Here is a 22,855-nt window from a genome sequence, read left to right as displayed (position 1 = left end):
TCTATGTGCTCGAGTGCCTTGATCATGATTGCTGGAGTATTAGTTACTATGTGGTTGAATAACCTGGAAAGAGTTTTACGTTTTTACTTTACGGTTTACGTAGCTAGCTATCAGAATGAATCGATGTTTTTTTGTACTTGCGCCACGGATATATATTCCTTTCAAGCACCTTCAACAAAAGCACCCACTACTACAAAAAATGAACTTCAATGCTGAGCAACCTATCCTCGAAGTTTATTATTAGAAGTACATTGAACTGTGCCTTTATTTAAGTCCAAGTACAACACCAGAGTAGGTAGGTTGATGAACAATGGGTATGATATTACACTAAAACAACGCCTTAGAAAGTACAGTTATGTAGACAAAACTAAAATATGATGTCTGAAAAAAAAAAGTCCGCCGGAGGGGTAAATGGATACTGAGTGGGAAAAGCCGATGCTGGAAAAGAAAGACGATGTAGGTACATAAGGCCTCAAAACACAGACAGCTCAGAAGAGACAAAACGAAGCATATCCATGGTTAGTAGTTAGTCATGTTCATCGATACATGTGTCGTTGACCAAATCAGCCGTTCAAGTATTGTCCGGATGTTTTTTTTTCACTAGGTTTTTTGCTTTTCTCAGTCCTTCTTTATTGAGTTCGTCGGGTTCGTCATGCCCGTGTTTTTCTTATTCCTGATCGAATTCCCAACTTCTTTGGTTGACATTACGCAAGGCCCGGCGGTGTGGAGGGGGAGTGGCCTTGCAATGCTTTGATGCCTCATCGTAAGTATCCCACGAGGACTCCAGCATCTTGACTGCCTTCAGTCGGTCTGTCGTGGCGAGTGGCTTCTTATTCTCGTGGTTGACATTACCGTTGGCAGGCTGCTCTTCGTCTGTGACGTCCCAGTGACTTGCAAAGTCTTTCTGGCGGTTGGGGCCATTATGGACAACTGACAGAGGGCGTTCCTCGGCACTGTTGGGTCTTGCGCTCTCCTCTGCAACTCCTTCATCTGCCTCGGCGTACAAGGTGTCTTTGTAGAGACCAAGTCCCTTGTTTTGGTAGGACCGGATGATGCGCGCTCCATTCTGCTCTTCCTCGGCGTCCGTCAACTGGAAGTGTGTTTCAGCGTCCCGTCTAGGTTGCACGACACGAGGCCTGGCTGGTGGTGAGTCCTGGTCGGGCTCGTCGTCGCTCCAGCCGAAATGACGAACTTCTTGACCGCGTGGCTTACGCCGGGGCTTTTCGGGAGTCTCGAAATCTTGGAAGTCCCAGTGATTGACATGGCGAGAGCCCGGACGCGAGGCGGTGGGCTTGATCTCACGACTGCTGTTGTCGCCACCTAATTCAAAATGGTCAAACCGTTTCGTGTTCGCGCGATAGGCAATCTGTTCATGGGTTTCGTGGGCGGCCGTCTCATCGTCATCGAAGATGCGAGATGGGCGGTAGTTCTTACCCGCGCCGGCCTTGGGAGCGACGGGGGTTGCCTCCTTCAAATCCTCAACTTCATCGGCATCAAAGATACGAGACGGACGGTAGTTCTTCCCTGCGCCAGCCTTGGGGGCGACCGTACGGGAGCGCGAGGGGGTCGCGTCAGGCGCGTCATTTTCTTCATCCCCAACGAAGAGCTCATTGTATTCACGAGGCGGAGGCTTTGCAGAGGCAGGAGCACGAGGCAGGCGAACAGGCTCAGCACCATCTTTGCTGGGAGAGATCAGGTCGAATAGCGAGTCGGCCGCGTACGGATCCTTGATGTGTTTCTTGCCTGGGGATGGAGGCGCTTGGGGAACATCGTCCTTGTTGGCGGTGGACGAGGGTTTAACTTGGGGTGCGCCGTTGTCTGCTGGGGCGGAGTTTGATGCCAGTCTAATCAGGCGAGTTTGCTTATCCGCATCGCGAACCGGCCAGCTGCGAGAGCGGTTTCCAATGACCTCAACCTGTTTCAGAAGAGAAGCCTGGTCCCAGTAGACTCTGACGCTCTGGATTTGATTCTGGGAATTGAAGCGAACGATATGGATCTACAGCAGCGATCACCGATATTAGTACCTGCCGGAAATTTAGAACGAGGCAATGGGCCGGCGCCTACCGTGGGGAACTTCGCGACGCGATCCAGCAGGAAAGTCTCGTCTAGGTTAGGGAGGTACGCTCCGCCTCCAGACACAAACTGAAGAGCAGTCTCGATATCGAGCGACAGAGCATTGGAGCCTTGAACGGCATCGATGACGGTTTGCGAATTGGTCTTGATAATGTGTTGCTGCTTGGTGAGGTGTTTGAGCACGGCTTCGGCGCCGTTGAATTCGGTAGTGGAGGTGATATAGATCAGCGAGACGTCAGGGGCCAGAGGAGCCGACCTGGGGTCACTCAGAAACCTCTGGTACACGTCCTTCAACGACATGATGAACCTGAGGGACGGAATATGAAGCAAAAGTAGAAACGTAAATAAAGGAGAGTAGATTTGAGAGTCAACCTGGAAGTGGAGGCGATTGTTTGGTTGTGGAAGACACGAACCACGGTTGAAGAGCGTCCACCGAGGAAAGGCGTCGCACAGTGATTTATTATGATTAGATCGAGCGTAGATTATGGTGCGCACGAACAAGAGGAGAACAGGAATGCGGGAACCCCGACGTTGATTGAAGACAAGGGCTGGAATCCCGTGTCTCTTTATTGTTATTATTATTATGCGGAAGGAGGGGACAGGGACAGGGCCAGCTTCTTCTACGACTCGACCTCAGGCCTCAAAGCACGGGGGAGTAAGTCGGTTACTCGGCTGCGCTGGGCGATGCTACAGGCTAGGTCAATCATAATAACAACAGTCAATAAGAAATGAAGCCCGTCCTCAGCGATAATTACGCAAATAACGGCCAAGGACTCCAGGACTGCGGGTTTCCACATGCGCCGGACGCACCAGTGTTTCACCACTCCACGCCCCGGGCCCGAAAGCCAGTCTTAGCCACGTCTCTCGGGCAACTCACTAAACTCAAATCGTCATCTCTGAGAACGTGAAGACACCCATCTATTATTCGGCTACTCTGCTCTATGTTATATGTGTTGATTCCTATCACAAGGCTGAGTATATCAGTATATTGCCCTCTATATGGCATTGTTTACGAGGGAGCGCTGGCTTCTTCCCGCGGCGTTCGCAAACAATTTTGGCTGTTCACAAACAAGATCGCCTGCGTCGCAATCAGTAGCCTTTGCCCATCGCGAGACCCGGGGAACGGGGGAACAGAAGCACTGCGTCTCATTCGTATCATTCCTGGCAAGTGAAACTCCATGGCGAATAGCATCAGGACAGTCCTCGCGGTTTGATACGTACTGTAGTGCGCGGCGGCCGGAAGGTTCAGCGCTCTTCTGCGGTATATCTCATTTTCATAGTCGTAATCGTCGTGATCGCTAGGAGAGGATTAAAGAGGCCTGCAATAGAGAGCAACGTTAGCAGTGATTGACACATCTTGCGCAGGGCAACAGACCCTAGGTAATCTTCCTTGATTGTTCCAATCGCATTAATGGCAGCAACATCTGGCTTGACACCGAGAATCTTGAGTCGCAGGCTGGTTCCCTTCTCAATGACCTGATCCGCGTGATCGGTATACTGTGGCGGCACTGTGTTGGGTTCCCATTTGATATCGGAAGGAATGTTCTTCAGAAGTCATTAGCTCAACCCATGAAAGCAAAAAGCGGCACATGAACCAACGTACTTTGCGAGCAATGAAAACTGACAAAGGACCGGCCAAAGTGAAGATTCCAGTGGGCTTCACGGATGTGACGATGGCGTCCACCTGAGATACGGATTAGACACAACCAGCAGTCGTATAAGACCGAAACTTACGGTCTCTCCTCTAAATGGCTTCCAGATAATCGCTCGGTATTTGATGGTGTACTCTGCTTGCCCATTGCTAGGTAGCACTCTCCCTTCGCCAATGTCCACCATGTCCATCACACATATCACAAAGTGGTCACCGGTACATCGCCCTTCCTCCTCCTCGTTTAGACGGTTGATGAGATACTCTCGCACATTCGGTCCGAAGTAGGAAGGGTGTAATGAAATGACCTTGGTCTCTTCTTTGAGGAAAAACATGGCGAGAAATCGTCTGGTTCGATCGACGCTGTTTGGAGGGGCTGGCCGACACCGGAGAAATAGAAGCTCGTCGCCAAATTCCGATATCTGATACTTGATTTCGTGAGAGAATTCGAGATTAAGGTTTCACGAGCGTAATATAGGATAGCTGTTCGTAAGGCGTAGCGTGTTCTGATCAGCAGAAAGACCGGAAACGCTGTGCAAGACGATAAACGATTGAAAAATCAGGAGCGCAAGGCCGCTCGCAAGACAATAAAATACCAAGAACAACTAAAAAAGGAGCGCCAGCTCGAAACGAATACTCTCGACGGGAGCTATTCGAGGAGGCGACTTGCCGTCAAAGAGCCGGGGAATAATCTCACAATGAAGCTGTTGTTGAGGACCTCGCCGGTTCAGACCCAGAGCTGGAACTGGTCACATGACCTCTTAGAGAAGCTGTGAGAGCAAACCGAGGCTTGCACATGACGTTTTGTGTACTATTATTGAGTATTCGCTGGCATTAATACTACGTACGACTTAAGTGGCTCATACGATGACACTCCAAACCAACTCATTTTGCGGGGATCCAGCCCTTTCTCCATCTTGACACTCACTCTGCTTTGCGCCCTCGTTCAGCTGTCCACTCTCACAATCTCAAAATGGCCCTAAACCTTGAAAAACAGCTTCTTTTCGTAAGTCACTGTGGTTGCATGGTCGTGTAAGGCAATGGCATTTCGCTTACATCTACACCCTATAGTATGGTGCATACCATAATAATCCAGTTCGTCTCCTGCTCAAGCCCACGATTGCATCTTGACTTATTGTGCTCCAGGTAAACGTTGCGATTCATATAACATGTGTGCCGATACTCCTATTCACTGGCATCGCGATGGTATGTTGCGTTGCGCCAGTGCGCCAGTGCGCCACGCTCTCGATAGTTATTCTAACAAGCTGATAGGCCTCAAACTCCCCTACCCTTATCAAACTCCCTGAAGTCCTCCAGTTTGAAAATCTACCGCCCAATGTTGGAACGATCGGAGCATTCGTGTACTCCACCTTCTACATCCTTTTGGAGCCGGTTGCAGGGGCCATCGTCGCGCCATTTATAATCGGTGCTGCGGCGCTTGGCAACCATCTCCTTGCGACATACGGGATGACAGCTAACTATTGGTTTGGTGGAATCCATGTTGTATCCTGGATACTGCAATTCATCGGCCACGGCGCCTTTGAAGGTCGTGCCCCGGCTTTGCTGGACAATCTGGTCCAGGCTTTGCTGCTCGCTCCTCTCTTTGTTTGGATGGAGATTCTCTTCTTCTTCGGCTACCGTCCCGAATTGAAGGCTCGCTATGATGCCAGCGTGGAGAAGGAGATTGCCGCTTTCAAGGACAAGAGTAATAAGAAGGCCGCGAACTGAGAGGTGGACCAGAAGATGGAGGAGTCCTAAGCTCGTTCTGTCCCATGCACAAGCTTCCTGCGATGATTACGGCTGTGTTTATGAATATGTGCTTGCTGTGTAGCGTTAATGCGAATTTCCCGCTTTCCCAGGAGCTACTTGTGATTGATAGTGTTTTGTGAGTTGGACGCATGCTGACAGCTTGTGCTGATCACTGGCTGATATTGTTAATACAACATTGGATGTATGTCGCGCGTGGCAGCAACTCATAATAGTGTAGGAGTATGTACAGTCGCGCAGAGGTCGAGATCATGATGTAAACCCGGCCGCAGTTGGCAAGAATGAAGAGGCTCCATCTTGAGACCCGTGGGGGCAACCCGTGGAAGCTTCAAGGTCGGGTAAAGGGAAGCAAACTACGCAGTTCTTTTCATAAGGTAATCGCCTTGCCAGTGCGAGGAAGCTGTACAATGTCCCATCAGCGACATTCCTATACCTGTAGAGTTTGGAGAAACACTTGCCGGCTGTAACAATGGTCTTGGTTGTTAGCAACGATATGCATGACTAAGCTGGTGACGATGAATATCCGGAGATCCGAAAAATCCAAACACGGTGACCAGAAAGGAAAACTTGGGACTGCCAACTGGTCGGCCCGGAACACCAACCGCCCAGCCACCACCACACCACGACTCTCGAGGGAAAACCAAGTAGAAAACTTCGCTGTTGTTAGAGTTAAATGTAATTTAAAACCAAAATATTTACATGTAGAAGAAGATATGTCGCAGTATCAAGACTCAACCAGCGGGTACTGTTTTTCTTGGGGTGTCCCGTGAGCGCACTAGGGCGGGTTCGGAGGTTGCTGAGCGCTCGGCAAAAATAGGCTTAGTCCCAGACCTCTGAGAATCCTCCTCCCAACCCCGACGACAAAGCTCTCCTTCCATCCATCCACACTCCTCCTCTCCTCTCACCTCTTCCCCCAATTACATCTCTTCTTCAGAGAAACCACTCTCCCTCTCCTCTGAACCCTCTTCACAATGTTCAGGAACGCTTTGCGGCAGTCTAGCCGCACCGTTGCGGCTGCCACTGCCACTGGCAGGCTCGCCTCGGTGAGTTCCATCCCTGCCCGGGTCGACGACGACGACGCAATTTGCCCGTCTGCCATCCGAAAGTTATCTCAATGTGACCGTCAATGGCCTCTCTCGATAGCGCACTCCGTTCTACACTACATCGACGCGTTGTGGTTGCCCTGCTCAATGGCTAACAAATTTTGCTTCCGGTCAACAGGTTCGCGCGGCTGTTCCCGGCCCCCTCTCTGCTGCTTCCAAGCAGGTTCGTACCTACGCTGCTGAGGCCAAGGCTTCGCCCACCGAGGTCTCTTCCATCCTCGAGCAGAGAATTCGTGGTGTCCAGGAGGAATCTGGCCTTGCCGAAACTGGACGTGTCCTTTCCGTCGGGTACGTGGCCGCCTTTTACCCTGCCGAAAAATTCGGTGCCGGCAGCATTATCGCCCAAATCGTCGATATATCACCGAAAACACACCGAAATCGATAAATAATACATGAAGCAATTGACTGACTCGAGTTTTTGCTCAACAGTGACGGTATCGCTCGTGTCCATGGTATGACCAATGTCCAGGCTGAGGAGCTGGTTGAGTACGTAACCTTATATCACCTTTTACACCTCATGATTTCGAACTAACAGCTTGATAGGTTCGCCTCTGGCGTCAAGGGAATGTGCATGAACCTTGAAGCCGGCCAGGTCGGTGTTGTGCTTTTCGGGTCCGACCGTCTCGTCAAGGAGGGTGAGGTTGTCAAGCGTACCGGAGAGATTGTATGTCATTCCCACCACCTGATATCAACAGTATCAGCTTCATGATTCGTACTTACAAAACGTATAGGTCGATGTCCCCGTCGGCCCTGAGCTTCTCGGCCGTGTCGTCGATGCTCTCGGCAACCCCATTGATGGCAAGGGCCCCATCAACGCTTCCTCCAAGAGCCGTGCCCAGCTCAAGGCTCCTGGTATCCTTCCCCGTCGTTCCGTCAACCAGCCCGTCCAGACTGGTCTGAAGTGTGTCGACTCCATGGTGCCCATTGGCCGTGGTCAGCGTGAGTTGATCATTGGTGACCGTCAGACCGGTAAGACCGCTGTTGCCCTCGACGCCATCCTCAACCAGAAGCGTTGGAACAAATCTACCGACGAGAGCAAGAAGCTGTACTGTATCTACGTCGCCGTCGGTCAGAAGCGTTCTACCGTCGCTCAGCTCGTCAAGACCCTCGAGGAGAATGATGCTATGCAATATTCGATTGTCGTAGCTGCTACCGCCTCCGAGGCGGCACCTTTGCAATATCTTGCTCCCTTCACCGGTTAGTACCTCGTCCATTGTTTTGCTTGTTCCCGCCATCGGAAACTCGCATTGGCATCAAGTTGCAGTCATGATTATACTAACGTTTTCCTCTTATTTGAAACAGGCACCGGTTAGTACTTAGCCCCATTCTCTTGCGAAGTTTTCTCCCATTCCCCATTTCAGTTTTGGCCCCTACTTGAATTTCTCGCGCTAGTCCCACACCGTTGGACCTTCACTATCCCCATACCCCACATACTTCATCGTCCATTATTTTGCTTGTTACCACCATCGGAAACTCGCAATGGCATCAAGTCGCAATCATGATTATACTAACGTTTTCCTCTCAAAAAATAGCAATTGGAGAATGGTTCAGAGATAATGGAAAGCATGCTCTCATGATCTACGATGATCTTTCCAAGCAGGCTGTCGCTTATCGCCAGATGTCTCTGCTGCTCCGCCGCCCCCCCGGTCGTGAGGCCTACCCCGGTGACGTCTTCTACCTCCACTCTCGTCTCCTCGAGCGTTCTGCCAAGATGAACGACAAGCACGGCGGTGGTTCGCTCACTGCCCTCCCCATCATTGAGACCCAGGGTGGTGATGTGTCCGCTTACATTCCCACCAACGTCATTTCCATCACCGACGGCCAGATCTTCTTGGAAGCCGAACTCTTCTACAAGGGTATCCGTCCCGCCATTAACGTCGGTCTTTCCGTCTCTCGTGTCGGTTCCGCTGCCCAGGTCAAGGCCATGAAGCAGGTCGCTGGTTCCCTGAAGCTGTTCTTGGCCCAGTACCGTGAGGTTGCTGCCTTTGCCCAGTTCGGTTCCGATCTCGATGCCTCCACCAAGCAGACCCTCAACCGTGGTCAGCGTCTTACCGAGCTTCTCAAGCAGAAGCAGTACTCCCCCATGGCTGTCTCCGACATGGTTCCCCTTATCTTCGCAGGTGTTAACGGTTACCTCGACTCCATCCCCACCGACAAGATCCTTACATGGGAGTCTGACTTCCTCGCTCACCTCAAGAGCAACCACCCCGAGGTCCAGGAGACCATTGAGAAGGAGGGCCAGGTCAGCAAGGAGCTTGAGGCCAAGCTGAAGGATATCATCCCCGCCTTCAACAAGTCCTTCAACGCATAGGTGAGCCAGAGGCAACTTTGATGATTTAGCCCACCATGTATTGTTTCATTTCCTGACTCTGTGTGTATAGACAAGATAGCTTGTACAATTGACCCCACTGTTTTGTTTTTCTGTTCATCGGAGCTTCAGGTTCATCGGGATCAGATGTAATCCGGGCACGACCTTGATGCCATTGCAACCTGGTATATCTGTAGCCTTGAAGCATGAGACATGGTGGCCGAGCGGACTAAAAATATGAAATAATATCCTGTACGTTTAGATGTTTTTTGCGCGACAAGGGATCACATCGGACAGCAACTGGCTGGGTTCGCAAGTCCATGGGAAAAGGGAGTTGCATGCTCTTCGGTTGCTCCTCGGCTAGGGTTCCTTTGTCTACATATATGCAGCCTGAATATGATTTCCTTTGTTTGTTTTATACTACTGGTTGATTCTTATGCTATACTCAATCGAATGGATAGGTTTTTTGGGCTATATGGTACACCCGTGGTACATGACTGATGGTCGCGACATAGAACGGTACTTGTGTGCTATCTCTATCATGTTGAGTAATTGCTAAGAATCTCAGCTCTTCATCGCATCTGTTTTGCGCCATTGCCTGCCTATGCCTGGGTCCAACGCTCCTTATAGCATGAAGACAGCTAATCCTCTCAAAGCCATTCGCGGCAACTGAGAATCCGGTCAATCTTTTTTCCTATGATTTAATCTAGCGGAAGAGGTAATTGAAGCTGAATGAGGTCACTGAGCCTCTGGTGACTGGCCGAATGCGGGATGATCGTTTATCGATAAGCGAATAGTTTTCCCGGACCAAATTTTCTTCGAGACCCCTCCGCCATCGGAAGACACTCGGTCAGGACAAGGCATTGACTCATTTTCAGATTTCTATACCTTGGACATCGTACCCAGCGCACAGATGGCTACCTCTACAGCACCAGCCCAGACCTCTTGCAAGGTCATGCTCTCGAAGAATGTCGCAAACGGCTTGCTCGCAGAAGTCTTGGAGGGTGTCAAGACCTTGGAGAAGCCGCCTCACCTGGTCGGATTCCTGGCCAACAATGACCCTGCTGCGCTGATGTATGCGCAATGGACGGAGAAGACGTGTCATGAAAAGTGAGCATTCTTTCGTACCTGCTTCAGCTTTGCGTTTGCTCTTTGCCCTTTTTGTGTCGCGAGTCCCGGCTGGTACCCCTCAGTATACGCACTCACGCGCGGGCCGGCACTTGTTTCTCTACCTCGTAGCTAACGTAGTTCTATATCTTGAATATAGTGGATACCGCTACTCCCTCCGCGAAGTACACCGCGATAACCTCGAAGAAGCCATCCTGGCTGCGAACGTCGACTCCGACGTCGACGGCATCATCGTATACTACCCCATCTTCAACAACCGACAAGACCAGTACCTCCAGCAGATTGTCGACGTTTCCAAGGATGTAGAGGGCCTCAGCCACCGTTACATCTTCAACATGTACCAGAACATCCGCTTCCTCGACCCGGAAACCAAGCGCCAAAAGTGCCTCCTTCCCTGCACGCCACTTGCCGTCATCAAGATCCTGGAATACCTGAACATCTACAACACGATTCTGCCCTATGGAAACCGTCTCCACGGTCACACTATCTGCGTGGTGAACCGTTCAGAAGTTGTCGGACGCCCGCTTGCTGCGTTGTTGGCGAATGACGGTGCTTGTGTGTACAGCGTTGATATCACTGGTATTCAGAAGTTCACCCGTGGTGAGGGGTTGAAGAAGGGTAGACACGAGGTCGAGGATGTTGAGGGCAAGGAACTGAAGGATATTGTGCCCTTGTGTGACACGGTCATCTCCGGTGTTCCTGGGGAGAAGTACAAGTTCGATACCAACCTGCTCAGAGACGGTGCAGTGTGCATCAACTTCTCCAGCGAGAAGGTAGGTCTCTGACATAATCTCTATGTAGCGCAATGCTTATACAATAACAAACAGAACTTCGGTCCCGAAGTCAAGCAGAAGGCTTCCATCTTCGTGCCCTCAATTGGCAAGGTCACTATTGTTGTCTTGCTTCGGAACCTCTTGGTAAGTCGAGACCCTCGCTATATAGCTAATGAATGCGTCTGACACTGTTCAACAGAGACTCATCCAGAACAAGAGACTGGATGACATCAAGCCTGCCGCTGCAACTGAGCGGCCCGGAACTCTGGAAGCTGCCTCGTAGAACAGCCGGAGACGGCACTTGAGCCAGACATGATATAAAACGTAGCCAGATATAGAGATTCTTGTTTTTCCGCTTTACACTTTTTCTGTGCGTTAATACGCCCTTTCTAGACATTCTGACCTTCTAGACTAGAACTACAAAAAGCCATCTTGATACGAATGCCAAACCATTAAGCATGACCATGCTGATCTCCATAAAACTCGGTGCCAGCTCTTAAAGAGGAGATAAATCAGAAAACCCGTTTCTCGAACCCAAACATCATGCTTATAGTTACCACAAGCAAAACAGCAGCACTGTATCTACCTTCGCTTTTTGGCACCCTTGCTTCCCTTACTCTCGGCCTCTTCCACTCCCACAACACTGGCCACGCCGCCAGTCCTCTTTTCAGTCTCACCAGCAGCTAGACGAAGCACCTCAATCTCCTTCGCAAGCCATTTCCGTAGGGGCTCAGGATGGAACGTGCCATCGCCGGCAAACCAGGCCGTGAATGGCGCCTCGATTTCTTTCTCCTCTAGAACACACCCCGAAGCAGACTTGTACTGAACTTGAAGTTTGTAGAGCGGCGTATGCTTCTTCACAGAGGACCGAATCGATATCTATAAGCTCGCTGCATTAGCTAGATACCACCGCTGCCGCAAACCCAGAACACTTCTCTCTTCAAGTATCCATGACTAGGATGTCAAGTATACGTACCGATTCGCCCGACCTTCTTGTCCCTCGGAAGACCTCGCTAGCTTCAACCGCCCAGACCCAATACGTGAGGAGTGAGTTGAGAGTGAAGTATGAGACAACGGCAGCAATGACCCATGGAGACTGCGTCGCTTCCCACCCCAGCTTGCGATCGGCGTAAAATGTAAATGCGGCGATTGCGACGGCGCTGTAGCCTATAAGGAAGCGGATGTTTGTCTTGGTGTGGTCCTGTTTGAAGGCGTATGGTTGGGGGAGGGTGCTTAGGTACGGGATGAGGGCGTCGTCTGTGGTTGATTTGAGGTCTGTATATTTGATATTCAGTACTCTAGCATTTGGACAGTTGAGAGAGGGAAGAAGAGGGTTCTATCAATAATCAAGTTAAGAGCACTGTAGCCCAGGGATCAGAGCTCACCATTGGGAGAGTAAACAGGCACCTTGATTGCGCCTGAAGCCATATTGAAGCTATTACTGCCTGAGTGCAGTATAAAGAGACCGTCCGAGAGTAGATTAGAGTCCGAAGCAGACAGAGTTCGAATCTCTCGTCGTGGTACAGCTTACTTTATAGGTGTCAATTGCGGCGAGCTGTCCCTTTCGGGGTTAAAAGCGGCAGTACCTCGACCCCGAATGGCTCGCCCGCCGCCTTGTCGGAGCTTGTGGGGATCTTGGACCTCCAGCACCTCGCACTCGACTGCACCACCAGCTTGTATCTTGTCGGCCCGTCCACTTATCAAAAATGGCACTGCAAGGCGTGGAGCAAACGATCCTTAGGGATCCGGCTCTATTGTACGTTTTTCAATTCATGCTGTACTCAAGTCAATGGGACCAGCTAACTCGAAATCCGCAGCTACTGGATCCTGATTCCCATTACCGTGGTCATGGTATGTTGCTTTATACTCTATATATGTAGCTCAATGCTAACAAGCTGCGCTAGATATTGACTGGTATGCTCCGTCATTACGCGACGGTTTTGATGAACACTCCTCCAAAGCCTGCCGCAACTTTGGCTGAATCCCGCGAGCGCCTCACCCTCCTGCGTGCCGTCAACCTACGTAACCATGCCTCGGCTGTTCTCTCCAAAGAGTCCTTTGAGATGCGAAAGAACTACCTTGTTACTGGATTCCAGAACGGGGCTTTCCTCAAAGACCCCAATGGTCGCGGACAACCCCCCGCTAACCCGATGACGGATCCCGCCGCTATGGAGGGCATGATGGGCATGATGAAGGGGAACATGATGATGATGATTCCGCAGACGCTAATTATGAGCTGGATCAACGCTTTCTTCTCGGGATTCGTTATTTGTAAGCTGTCTGCAGTCATCGCCTCTCCAGATAAACCACTAACGAAGTTGGAACAGTGAAACTTCCCTTCCCTCTTACCATCCGCTTCAAGTCCATGCTGCAGTCCGGTGTCATGACCCGTGATCTGGATGTGAGATGGGTATCTAGTCTCTCATGGTACTTCCTGAATTTGTTTGGTCTTCAAGGTGTTTTTGGATTTATTCTCGGTAGTGATAATGGTGAGTATCCCGTTAGAGGAACCCGGCTTCACTTTTGACCCTTGCCTAATTTGCTGGCAGCTGCCAACCATATGGCCCAACAGATGGGTCCCATGAACCCTGCTGCGGGGGCGAACCCTTTCCAGCCTGGACAGGATCCGCATAAAATGTATCTGAATGAGGCGGAGAACTTGGAGGTGTTTGAGCACTTCTGTATTTTGGACGGTATTGAGGAGAGGGTCCTGCGCAAGTATGGTGCCGGCGAAGCGTAATATCGGGCATGATGATGGGTTCCGCGTCTAGCTTTTGTCTTATATCATCTTGACAGGGGTTCGTCATCGATTGATCTAGAGACAGTATATTTTAAACATTAAGGTTGTACAGTTATACTACGCTGGTATAATTCCAGGTGCCTTGTCAACGAAATATATACGCACTAGAATAGTTCCGCCTAGTGGCCACTTTCATATCATCGTAAACATAATTTAAGAATGCGCTGTATCATAAAGTCATCACTGAGTGTAATTGATAACACCGTTCAATACCCACACCTCGCCATTCGAGACCTGCTCAGCAATAGTATCAACCTGTATGCCACTAGGCTCAATCTTAACACACTAGTCAGCATCAAAGTCTTCGCAAGCACCAAAGTAAATAAAAAAAAGCAACGGGGTACTCACATATATGCGATCCCCATCCTTTCTCCAAGTCAGCTTATCACCACCTAGAGTCTCGGCCTCGTCTCCTTCCTTCCACGGGCTCTGAACCACAATATGGGCAGTAACAAACCGCTCGAGATTTCGCTTCGCACGATCTTGTCCTTCATCGCCTTCATATGCCTTCGCCTCACCAAACTGCTCGTAATCTTGTGGGTTCTCCCAGGGCTTGCGCGGGAGGTCTTGAATAGCACTATTGCGGGGAGCAAGGACGGTTACATTCTGCGACGGGTCATTCAGTCGTCCCTCCACAGACTCGAACTGCCGAGTAAGAGATGCAAAGATATTGATGCCACGGGTCTTGGGCAAGACATCAGAGATGATGGGGTCGCCGCTGCCGCCCTGTGCTTTACTCTGCTTCGAAGCCATCGCTGCCCCTTGTAGAGGTTCCTGTTTGCCAATCCACTCGTGAAGTCTCGCAGGGTCTACCCTCCGCTCGTTCCGTGCTTGAAGAGTGTCGACTAGTGGTTGCGGGATGCGCTTGCGAGAGGAGAGAGATGGGAGATCCCAGGCCGTGGATACTGTGCAGAATAGAAAGAGGAAGAGAAACGTCAGTGTAGATGAAATGTGCCGCATTTCAGGCCCCAGATATGTTAGCTGACGTCTTGTCAGCCGTGCGTTTTAAATCGGTCTTTGCTCGAGTCCGAACTGCTCTTGGAATCTTGGAATCGAGACGGCAACCATGACGCAACGCCCATCCCAAGAGCCACGACGCCCCCACGTGATCCCGCGGAGAAAGAAGTGGGATGCCCCACGTGACTAGATCGATAAGGGCATTTGGGGAAACCACAAAAAGGGCCTCAATGAACGTGCCAATTGCCTTCGTGCGTCGTTGCTAAGGTTGATCCTGAAGATGTCGGCCTTGCAGACGTTTATGCTGGTCGTTGACCATGACAAACAGGAAGCCAGGCAGATTGCCGAACGGATTGCTCAAGGTAAAGTACCCCTCCACAGGCCGATGCCGAAGCGATCATGCGCTAACCCCTGGGGAATAGATATCGAGAGCAAGAAGACGAACCTCGTTGAAGTTGTGCAGTCGCTTGGAGAATATATAAATGATGACGATCCGCTACTCCGGGGCAAGGCGGTTTCATATCTGACTGCCGTGATCAAGGCCCTTCCGCCGAAATTCCTCACGAGACAACAGGTCCAGGTCCTGACGACGTTCTTCTGTGACCGTATAGAAGATGCAGGCGCTGTCGCTGGTGTGGAGACACTGCAGAAGCTCGACAGGTTTACAAAGGATATGGCTGAGGAGGTAGCAAGAGCGTGAGTGCCCGCGGAGTCCACACCTTTATATACCCGGAGACTCAGCGACTGACTGCGCATGTATAGACTCTTTGAGAACTTTAATACGCTGCAATCTCGCGCCCAGTCTCAGCGATTCCAAGTCTACCAGCTCTTGAATGAGTTGATGTCCAATCACCGAGCCGGTACGTTACGCTTTGTCCAGCAACCCTCCAATCAACACGCTGACCACTGCAGTGCTGCATGAAATGGGTGATACCTCCCTTGTCGGGACAGTAGACCTTATGACGGGCGAGAAGGATCCGCGAAACCTCATGCTGGTCTTCTCTATCCTCAAAGTGATCATGGTTGAATGGGATATCTCAAATCACGTAGAGGTAGGCTTTGACCCCAGCACGGTGATTTGGACATATGCTAACTTTGGAAGCTCTTGTTTGATTCTGTCTACAACTACTTCCCAATCACTTTCAGACCACCACCAAATGATCCATATGGGATTACTGCTCAAGACCTGAAGGATCGCCTACAGGACTGTATTTCGTCATCGAGCAGCTTCGCTCCGCACTCCATTCCGGCTCTGTTGGATAAACTTGATTCCACATCTCAGAATGTCAAGGTATGGTCCATGGGATCTTGTTATTATGCTTATAGTCTAATATCTCTCCAGAAAGATGCTCTTAATGCTTTGATTGCTTGCATCAATTCGTACAGCCCAGATACAGTATCCAAATACTCGATCACGATATGGGAAACCATTAAGTTTGAGATACTTAACGCCCAAGAGGAATTCCTCTCTGACCTTTCTCTCACCGCGTTACATGATATTGCAAAGCGTCTGTCGGAGGGTGTGACCCAGATATCTGATCAGCTACCTCTGGCTCAGTATCTACGACCGATCACTAAGGAGTGCAATGAACAACTCCGTGAGCCGCAGCAGAAGCAGGCTAAACCCGCACAAGAGATTCTCAAAGCTACTTCAAAGGCGTCGGCTGCCTCCTTTTCTTTGATCGTACAAGTTGTTGTGGCGCCTCTCTTGACACTCTACCAGGGAGCTGATGGGATTACGAAGCAGCGCGCTCTCTTAGAAACCTTAACACAACTATTCGAATCCGCCATTATGGTCTTTGGGGAGTGGACCTCTAGAACTCCTATATCATCTGCTGAAAACCCGCTTTTGGAGTTCAAAGACCAGTTCTCCGAAATCTTCGGGCAGGCTCTGATGGGTACGGTTAAAGAGGAGGTCTCCTTCCGCATCTCTGCCTTGAAGGGCTTTTTGCGGCTGTCGACGCTGCGTGATTACTTCCATGATTCAGAGATTGGTCTTTTCGTGCAATATCTCAACGAAATCCTCTTGAAGGAAGAGTCGGTGGGCCGTGATGACTTGAAAAAGGAGGCAATCGCCGCTCTGGCCGAGATTTCGAAGCATCAGCCTCGACTGATCATGGACATAACCTTTCCAGCATTCGTGGCTACACTTCCCGACTCTGATGACGGAGACGATACAAGTTATATGAAGACTCTGGAAATATTGGCGCAAATCAGCGTTGAGAAAGCAGTTTTCGACACTTTGGTGCGACGGCTTCTCAACAAGCTATCCCTTCTCCTGCAGAGGGAAGAACCGGGCTCTGCAGCCTACCCAAGGGCGATACTTTTGACCATATACTATGTCATGAGCCAGAGAAAACTGGAGGAAGATCCGGGTCTCGAGATGTACTACGATAAGATCGTGGTCACCATGAGTCGGAGCGCAGCCGTAACAGCGTCTGGCAAAGCGAAGAACAACATCTTATCTGATCCTACTGTGTTGGATATCTTGGGCCGACTTTGCAACATAATTGTCAGATCGCTCCCAAGATCAAGGCAAGATGAAGTCGCAAAGAATGTCTACACTCTCTTCGCCTCTGCCGACGAGTTTCAGCCCGTTGTATTCTCACAATCAGCCACCGAAAACCAGCAGCGAACAATGATTCTTTCAACGTATCTCCTAGCAGGTCTCCCTGCAGACTCTATGCTCCCCCACAGCATGTCCGACCTCATCCCAGACATCGTATCACGCTCCATCTCCAAGACCGCGCCCGCAACTCAGCTCGCCATCCTTCGCCACACTGCCCTTCTCGTGAACAAATTCCTTCCCAAATCCGAGCTGTCGACGGCAACCGCCCTCTTTGACTCCCTCCTCCCAACAACCAGTGGCGAATCTCAAATCTCAGCCGAAACAATCAAAACCCTCTTCTGGCTTTCCAAGTCCCTCATCCTCCGTCTCGCACCCGCAACAACTAAGATCCTCACCTCCCTCCTCTCCCTCCTTTCCTCCCCTGACGAAACAACAAGCATAACAGCCGCCCGCGGCTTCGCAATCCTCCTAAAGGACGACGATGTCCTTTCCCCCACAAATGGCGCAAACATTCGCCTTTTGTCCAAGCAGCGCGTCTTCACAACCCTCATCCCGCTCATATCTGCTAATATCCGTGAAATAAACACCACCTCCAACAAAAATGATGCCGCTGTGGCAGCACCACCGAAGGAGCATGTCAAACCCGCACACCTAACCGCCCTCTCGGGGATCCTCTCTACAATCTCGCCCACCCTTGTCATGCCCGAACTCCCCACTCTTCTCCCGCTCCTCCTCCAATCCCTCGACCTGCAAACGGAAGACTCGCAGGCCGTCCGTGCAGCAACACTCCAAACGCTTTCCGTGATCATCCGCGAGTCCGGAGTGACCGTTATTGAAGAATGCGGACACGTCCAGAGCCTCGTTACTCGATTACTCAAGACAGCCGAGTACAATAAGGGGCAGGCTGCCGTGGTGAATGGACCCCGGCTGCGTGTTGATGCGCTAAGATGCCTGTTCTTGCTTGCGCAGACGCCGACGGGCGCGGGGGATGCGCCTGCAGTTGCCAAGGCGGGGAAGCTATCGCCTCTTTTGCCTGTGAGGAATCAGGTTCTGCGGTCGTTGAGGTTTGTTCTTGATGATCCGAAGCGAGATGTGCGGAAGGCTGCTGTTGATGCGAGAGGGGCTTGGTTGCGGGGTGTTGATGAGGCTCCTGAGGATGAGGATTGATAGGAATTATTGAATCGTGTCTTTCGTTGTTTCTAATAGATCCATTGAACATAAAAGTGACCCCTCGTAAGATACGTCTACATGGTGCCTGCTTTTCAAAGCGAAGCGGTACTTGCTGTGGTGTACTCATTGTCAAGGCTTCAAAGAACCGTGAGGATTATCTCGTTGGCGAATCATCAGATGCATTTCGTGCTAAATAGATTCTCAGAGCTAGAATTCTATCTTGTGCTGCCCTCTATCGCCTCATCTCATTGGCCTATCACGATTGTTCCTCGTTCCTCGCTCCTCCTGCCTAGCATCTTCACCAGTAATCTAGCTCAAATCTCTCCCGTTTAGCAGCTGCAGAGTTATGCACAGATGGATCAAGTCTAGCAACCACGCTCTCCACTTCTTTGACGCTGTCGAGTTCTTCAAAACTCTTGCCTTTCGGGGCGTCTGAGCCGCCAGCAGTCACCTGGAGCACTTCGGCGGTGATTGGACCAGGGTTGAAGTAGCCGACACCGTCGATTTTCGGGACTATAGCCTTCGCAAGCTCGAAGAGGTTCCCTATTCCACTCGCACCAATTGCCGCTGCAACAGAGCTGACTGCCGAGTTCGACGCATCTTCCGTGAGCAAAGCAGCATATTCTCCGAGTAAATCGGCAGCGCGCCAATCCTCAGTCCGTTCTCCGATCTCAAGACGAGTATTGGCGCTCAACATAGTATCAAGCGCCGGGCTGACGAGTGATATCTCGTACCACATCTTTCCCCTGTGAATCATGTCGGCCGCGTTCGTGTATCTGGCGCTTACACGCTGAGGGATAGACGACTCTGGGCGAACGATAACAAGATCCTGGACCTCTGTAACCCGGAGAAAGATATCTTGAACTTCATTGCGCTCGCTGGCATCGACCTGGCCGCCACCGTTCGAAGACTTGGCCGGATCACAAGAGGCTTCTTCAAGACGGACAAACCGATGGTGGGTCCATCGTTTCATGAACACCTTCTCAATGGCTAGCTTATTTCCCTCGGGGAGGCTGCTAACTATGTGAATGTGATTCTCGGCTGGGATACGGACGTGGTCAACCAGATACTTAGCGGCTTCTTCGAATTCGAGATTGGTACCAAGGCGATATTCGGTAATGGACCCAATAATAGCTCTCGCATCCCAAATCTGCCTTGGAAAATGAATGTTGACAGCACCAAGCATGTAGTTAGGTTTCTGGACTGTGTACTTTCCCTGTTCATCAAGAACCACAATGAGGGATTCACCCATCTTTGTCGTACAATGGAATTCGTAGCTGACATTGTATTCGCTGTAATCTTGTTCGAAGATACGGGATCTGCCCTCTGCCTTGGACCTCCTGAGATCTATGATGTGGTCAACGTCCGCGCCGGATACAGTGACTCTGTTGACGAATTTGGTCGTTGGCGCCATGACACCATTTTGCGGCTGTAAGATACTGGACCATTCGCCTGGAGAGATCAATTTGTCGCGACTAACAGTTTTCGGCAAGTCTGGAATGAAGATAAGTCCAATTTGGATCTCGAAAGTTATAGTGCCGGGGAATGATTCGGCTGCTTCGAGTGGTGGCTTTATCGCCGCAAAGAAGCGCCCTAGATCGTCGTGGAACTGGGCCTCCTCTCGCTGTTTCTGGACCCGTTGCTTTTCCTGCTCTCGTTCGCTAATCTGCGGTTTGTTTGGCTTAGGCTTATCTACAACGAACCCGTTCTGCCCTTGTGGACTGCCATTAGCCGCTTTCTGTCGCTCTGGTATTCCCCAAGCAGCCATGAGAGTAGCTTGCTTTACCGCTTTGGTCATTGTCTTTGGCCCAGGTCTTGCAGTCTTTTGATTCATGGTGTGATGGAACTGCCTGCTCCGTGCCTCGCTGACGGGCTGTTCGGTTTCAGGTCTATGAAGCCTCTCATACTGTTCAATTACCCGATTCTCAAGCAGCCTGTTGGTATGCCCAGGATGCGTACGCGGGCGGACGGAATTAGAACCAACCGCGACCGAGTAGCTGGAGTATTGATCGTTCAGAGACTGCAATCTTGCCGCTTGATCAGCGAAACTCCTTTTGCTTGAAGATGTCTTCTGAAGGGAGATTGAGCTGGCGGATTCACCCGATTTCTCATTTTCGTTGAAGTCCAACCCAAGAAGATCAGCGACATGCGTTCCACCCTGAACCATAGACGGGCAACTAGAATCATCACAGCCCGAGTTTCCTGTCACATTGCTAGATTCTGAGGCATTCGGAACCAAGCCCGGAGCTTCGAGTCCCAGCAAGAGTTGTGGGTTGACATTGATTGTCTCACCCGATGTCACGTCAATCAACTCATCTTTCTTGGTCGGCGGCTTTTTCTTCAGCACAGGCGACAGCTTACGGACAGCTTTTTTCGACTGAGCAGACTTTTTGTTGAGTCCGTACTTTCTATCATCAAATGGCGGAGAAGGCGATTTACTTCCAGGATACGGTGGAATCGATTCGGCAATCTCGTCAGTCGCAGGTGATTGGATGCGGCTACCATTGATGCCATTGTTCGGCCACGTCATCCTCCATTTCTTGCGAGGAGTGTTGGTAATGCTGCCCGTTTCCACCTGGGGTGGCGAAGGTGTAGGCTGGGGTGATAGTATCTTGGTATCCTGGGCCGTGCTCGTTTGAGCATGCTGCACCGGCCTTCGCACTTTGATACGTGGTTTCCTCTTCACTTCTAGATTGGCAGGCATAATCCTTGGCGACCCCAGGCAAGACGATTGCTCAGGGGGTATTTCAGGTCCGGCATCCTGAGTGGCGCTGGGGGCTTCCATGCTCTCTCCGTCTGCTACCCACTGGTTGACTTGTTTGGCCTTCTCCGGGCTCAGGAAAGGATGAGGCCCTGTGATTCCCGAAGGCACCAAGCGAGGCTCGGCTTGGTTGGTGTCTATGGCCGAATCCATTGCACTGAATTCATCTCCGCTGCCTACTTCTTGGAACGTAAAGTCATTCCAGAGACGAGTTTTGGTAATTTCACTGCCGTGTTTCGGCGGCTGAAGAAGGTTCCTGGGTGCGGTGTACCTCTGTGCATCCTCATCAAAGGTATAAGATGCTGTGACGAACATCTGACCGAGTTGAGCAAAGGAGCCCAGAGTTGTGTCTGTCAAGATACGACCAATCGACGCGGAATTGAGGTGAGTCGCAGGCTGAATCACGTATCGTGTGTCTTGTTCGCCAGGACAGATGTCAATATTACCGACTGCTGGACGACAAATATACGACTATTACCTCAGTTAAAAGACGAAGACAGCCCTAACAGAAGACTCGCTTACCAATGGTTTCTCAATCTCCGATAACTTCGCCATAGCATCATCCACGTCGTTAGTACAGGGCCCGGAGACCTGAATCCCCTTGAGGTCATCAGGTACAATGATCTCCGTGCCAGTACCCTTGGCAATGTCCTTGAGCATATCGCGGTAGTTGTTGGCAGCAAAACAGCCTACTCCTCCAGCTGAAGCGAGCCAGAATTTGGTCACACGAGTCATTTGGTGAGGGATGAGTGTGGCAGGATCGTCGTCTAAGGCCAGTAGACCTCCCCTTACAGCGGCATCGGACAGTTCCATGGTAGTAGTTTTGTCTCGAACCGCAGATGGCAGTGCCAGTTGACGAATTCGAGGAGTCTAAGCAAATTGTAAGTTAGAGAGCTGAGAGAGTCGGATATTGTGATAACGGACATCCAGCAGATCTTTGCTCTTTCGCTGCTTTTCAATAAAAGCGGAAACCAGGTTCGCAATAAGCGGTGCTAGTCCCTCGAGTTTACCCTTCACAACGAAAACCTGAGTGAAAGTGTAAGTCACCGAGCACGGAAACAATGGTTTTCGGTTGAGTAACTTACCTCTTCCCCCTGGGCGTACTCGTAGTGAAGATTCGCCTGGGGTAATTCACGGCTGCAAGTAACATCAATTGGTCAGTGAATGGAACAGAGAACCCGCTCAAAGCAAACATACCAAAGCTCGGTTTCAAGTTCCCGGCGCTAGATGCAGTTCAATTAGCAGGGCATTGGCACTAGGAAAGTTGGGAAGTACTATGGTAGCTTACTCCGATGTCCTCAAAGGCGCACATGGACACGAAAGTCAAGCGTTGCTGTGGGGAATCCATTGCTGCTGCCGCAGACGGCCAAAAAGGCCAGCAACCAATGTCTGAGGGTCGCTGGGCTAAGTACGTAGGCTCGAAGACTCGATGGCAAGCTCCAGGGCGGCAAGTCGGGGGTTCGGAGTGAGGAATGGGTGCAGTACGAGGGCGGTTCGGAAGGAGGTAGAGCTGTGATAACGAAATCGATTTTCTGGCCCTGTGTTGATCAATTGAATGAATCGATCGATTGAGATCACAGTAAGTACCGGGGAAAGAGTGGCAGGAGGGGAAGATGGAGGAAGAGGGGGCGAAGTCAGAAATAAATCAGGAAGGAGGTAAACAACCACGTCCAGTGGCAGTCTGCGTGATGCTGTCGCCAGTGAATTAAGACTTTGCGTGAATGGCCAGTGTTGCTACGAGACAGTCCCAACAGTGTGTTACCAATAGAAGGAAAAATTCCTGGATCTAATTCTGCAT

The 22,855-nt window shown here is 50.8% G+C and overlaps 11 protein-coding genes across 11 annotated transcripts; 6 read left to right on the top strand and 5 right to left on the bottom strand.

Annotated features, from left to right (window-relative positions):
- Window positions 1-300: 300 nt before the first annotated feature.
- BJX68DRAFT_15878 (uncharacterized protein) lies at window positions 301-2,957 on the bottom strand. Its single transcript, XM_071036811.1, has 2 exons — window positions 2,065-2,957; window positions 301-1,996 (listed from the first exon to the last, which is right to left on the bottom strand). Exons 1-2 carry the CDS (start codon window positions 2,371-2,373, stop codon window positions 668-670), a joined length of 1,638 nt encoding a protein of 545 aa, XP_070906130.1. The 5' UTR covers window positions 2,374-2,957; the 3' UTR covers window positions 301-667.
- Window positions 2,958-2,971: 14 nt separating this feature from the next.
- Window positions 2,972-3,473, top strand: BJX68DRAFT_15928 (uncharacterized protein). The gene has a single exon (XM_071036825.1). It carries the CDS (start codon window positions 3,073-3,075, stop codon window positions 3,373-3,375), a length of 303 nt encoding a protein of 100 aa, XP_070906129.1. The 5' UTR covers window positions 2,972-3,072; the 3' UTR covers window positions 3,376-3,473.
- Window positions 3,314-4,202, bottom strand: BJX68DRAFT_15900 (DNA-directed RNA polymerase II subunit RPB7). Its single transcript, XM_071036816.1, has 4 exons — window positions 3,808-4,202; window positions 3,677-3,757; window positions 3,449-3,618; window positions 3,314-3,392 (listed from the first exon to the last, which is right to left on the bottom strand). The coding sequence occupies exons 1-4, from the start codon at window positions 4,054-4,056 to the stop codon at window positions 3,383-3,385; spliced, it is 510 nt and encodes a 169-aa protein (XP_070906128.1). The 5' UTR covers window positions 4,057-4,202; the 3' UTR covers window positions 3,314-3,382.
- Window positions 4,203-4,537: 335 nt separating this feature from the next.
- Window positions 4,538-6,188, top strand: BJX68DRAFT_223729 (2-hydroxy-palmitic acid dioxygenase MPO1). Its single transcript, XM_071038189.1, has 5 exons — window positions 4,538-4,727; window positions 4,793-4,816; window positions 4,868-4,927; window positions 4,994-5,888; window positions 5,947-6,188. The coding sequence occupies exons 1-4, from the start codon at window positions 4,695-4,697 to the stop codon at window positions 5,447-5,449; spliced, it is 573 nt and encodes a 190-aa protein (XP_070906127.1). The 5' UTR covers window positions 4,538-4,694; the 3' UTR covers window positions 5,450-5,888; window positions 5,947-6,188.
- A 158-nt stretch (window positions 6,189-6,346) lies between these two features.
- Window positions 6,347-9,540, top strand: BJX68DRAFT_223723 (F1F0 ATP synthase subunit alpha). The gene is made up of 7 exons (XM_071038188.1): window positions 6,347-6,531; window positions 6,710-6,879; window positions 7,021-7,077; window positions 7,135-7,255; window positions 7,323-7,788; window positions 7,894-7,899; window positions 8,124-9,540. Exons 1-7 carry the CDS (start codon window positions 6,460-6,462, stop codon window positions 8,900-8,902), a joined length of 1,671 nt encoding a protein of 556 aa, XP_070906126.1. The 5' UTR covers window positions 6,347-6,459; the 3' UTR covers window positions 8,903-9,540.
- A 117-nt stretch (window positions 9,541-9,657) lies between these two features.
- Window positions 9,658-11,417, top strand: BJX68DRAFT_15768 (methylenetetrahydrofolate dehydrogenase (NAD(+))). The gene is made up of 4 exons (XM_071036791.1): window positions 9,658-10,009; window positions 10,167-10,800; window positions 10,855-10,944; window positions 11,000-11,417. The coding sequence occupies exons 1-4, from the start codon at window positions 9,813-9,815 to the stop codon at window positions 11,081-11,083; spliced, it is 1,005 nt and encodes a 334-aa protein (XP_070906125.1). The 5' UTR covers window positions 9,658-9,812; the 3' UTR covers window positions 11,084-11,417.
- BJX68DRAFT_15771 (signal peptidase complex subunit 2) lies at window positions 11,290-12,356 on the bottom strand. The gene is made up of 3 exons (XM_071036793.1): window positions 12,186-12,356; window positions 11,777-12,075; window positions 11,290-11,679 (listed from the first exon to the last, which is right to left on the bottom strand). Exons 1-3 carry the CDS (start codon window positions 12,226-12,228, stop codon window positions 11,383-11,385), a joined length of 639 nt encoding a protein of 212 aa, XP_070906124.1. The 5' UTR covers window positions 12,229-12,356; the 3' UTR covers window positions 11,290-11,382.
- Window positions 12,357-12,427: 71 nt separating this feature from the next.
- On the top strand, window positions 12,428-13,648 carry BJX68DRAFT_223716 (ER membrane complex subunit EMC3). The gene is made up of 5 exons (XM_071038187.1): window positions 12,428-12,556; window positions 12,618-12,651; window positions 12,705-13,071; window positions 13,128-13,289; window positions 13,350-13,648. The coding sequence occupies exons 1-5, from the start codon at window positions 12,507-12,509 to the stop codon at window positions 13,538-13,540; spliced, it is 804 nt and encodes a 267-aa protein (XP_070906123.1). The 5' UTR covers window positions 12,428-12,506; the 3' UTR covers window positions 13,541-13,648.
- Window position 13,649: 1 nt separating this feature from the next.
- BJX68DRAFT_223715 (uncharacterized protein) lies at window positions 13,650-14,678 on the bottom strand. Its single transcript, XM_071038186.1, has 2 exons — window positions 13,949-14,678; window positions 13,650-13,876 (listed from the first exon to the last, which is right to left on the bottom strand). Exons 1-2 carry the CDS (start codon window positions 14,558-14,560, stop codon window positions 13,781-13,783), a joined length of 708 nt encoding a protein of 235 aa, XP_070906122.1. The 5' UTR covers window positions 14,561-14,678; the 3' UTR covers window positions 13,650-13,780.
- BJX68DRAFT_223713 (MET18/MMS19 family protein) lies at window positions 14,676-18,782 on the top strand. The gene is made up of 5 exons (XM_071038185.1): window positions 14,676-14,919; window positions 14,980-15,253; window positions 15,320-15,417; window positions 15,470-15,609; window positions 15,660-18,782. The coding sequence occupies exons 1-5, from the start codon at window positions 14,838-14,840 to the stop codon at window positions 18,291-18,293; spliced, it is 3,228 nt and encodes a 1,075-aa protein (XP_070906121.1). The 5' UTR covers window positions 14,676-14,837; the 3' UTR covers window positions 18,294-18,782.
- On the bottom strand, window positions 18,595-22,405 carry BJX68DRAFT_260826 (uncharacterized protein; the record flags this gene model as incomplete). The annotated part of the gene is made up of 6 exons (XM_071043990.1): window positions 18,595-21,528; window positions 21,580-21,927; window positions 21,982-22,083; window positions 22,143-22,194; window positions 22,255-22,280; window positions 22,346-22,405. The coding sequence occupies 6 exons, from the start codon at window positions 22,403-22,405 to the stop codon at window positions 18,595-18,597; spliced, it is 3,522 nt and encodes a 1,173-aa protein (XP_070906120.1).
- Window positions 22,406-22,855: the final 450 nt, after the last annotated feature.

The sequence above is a fragment of the Aspergillus pseudodeflectus genome (assembly GCF_044049435.1).
Source record: "Aspergillus pseudodeflectus strain CBS 756.74 chromosome Unknown BJX68scaffold_1, whole genome shotgun sequence".
Taxonomy (NCBI): domain Eukaryota; kingdom Fungi; phylum Ascomycota; class Eurotiomycetes; order Eurotiales; family Aspergillaceae; genus Aspergillus; species Aspergillus pseudodeflectus.
This window is presented reverse-complemented; position numbering and strand designations above follow the sequence as displayed.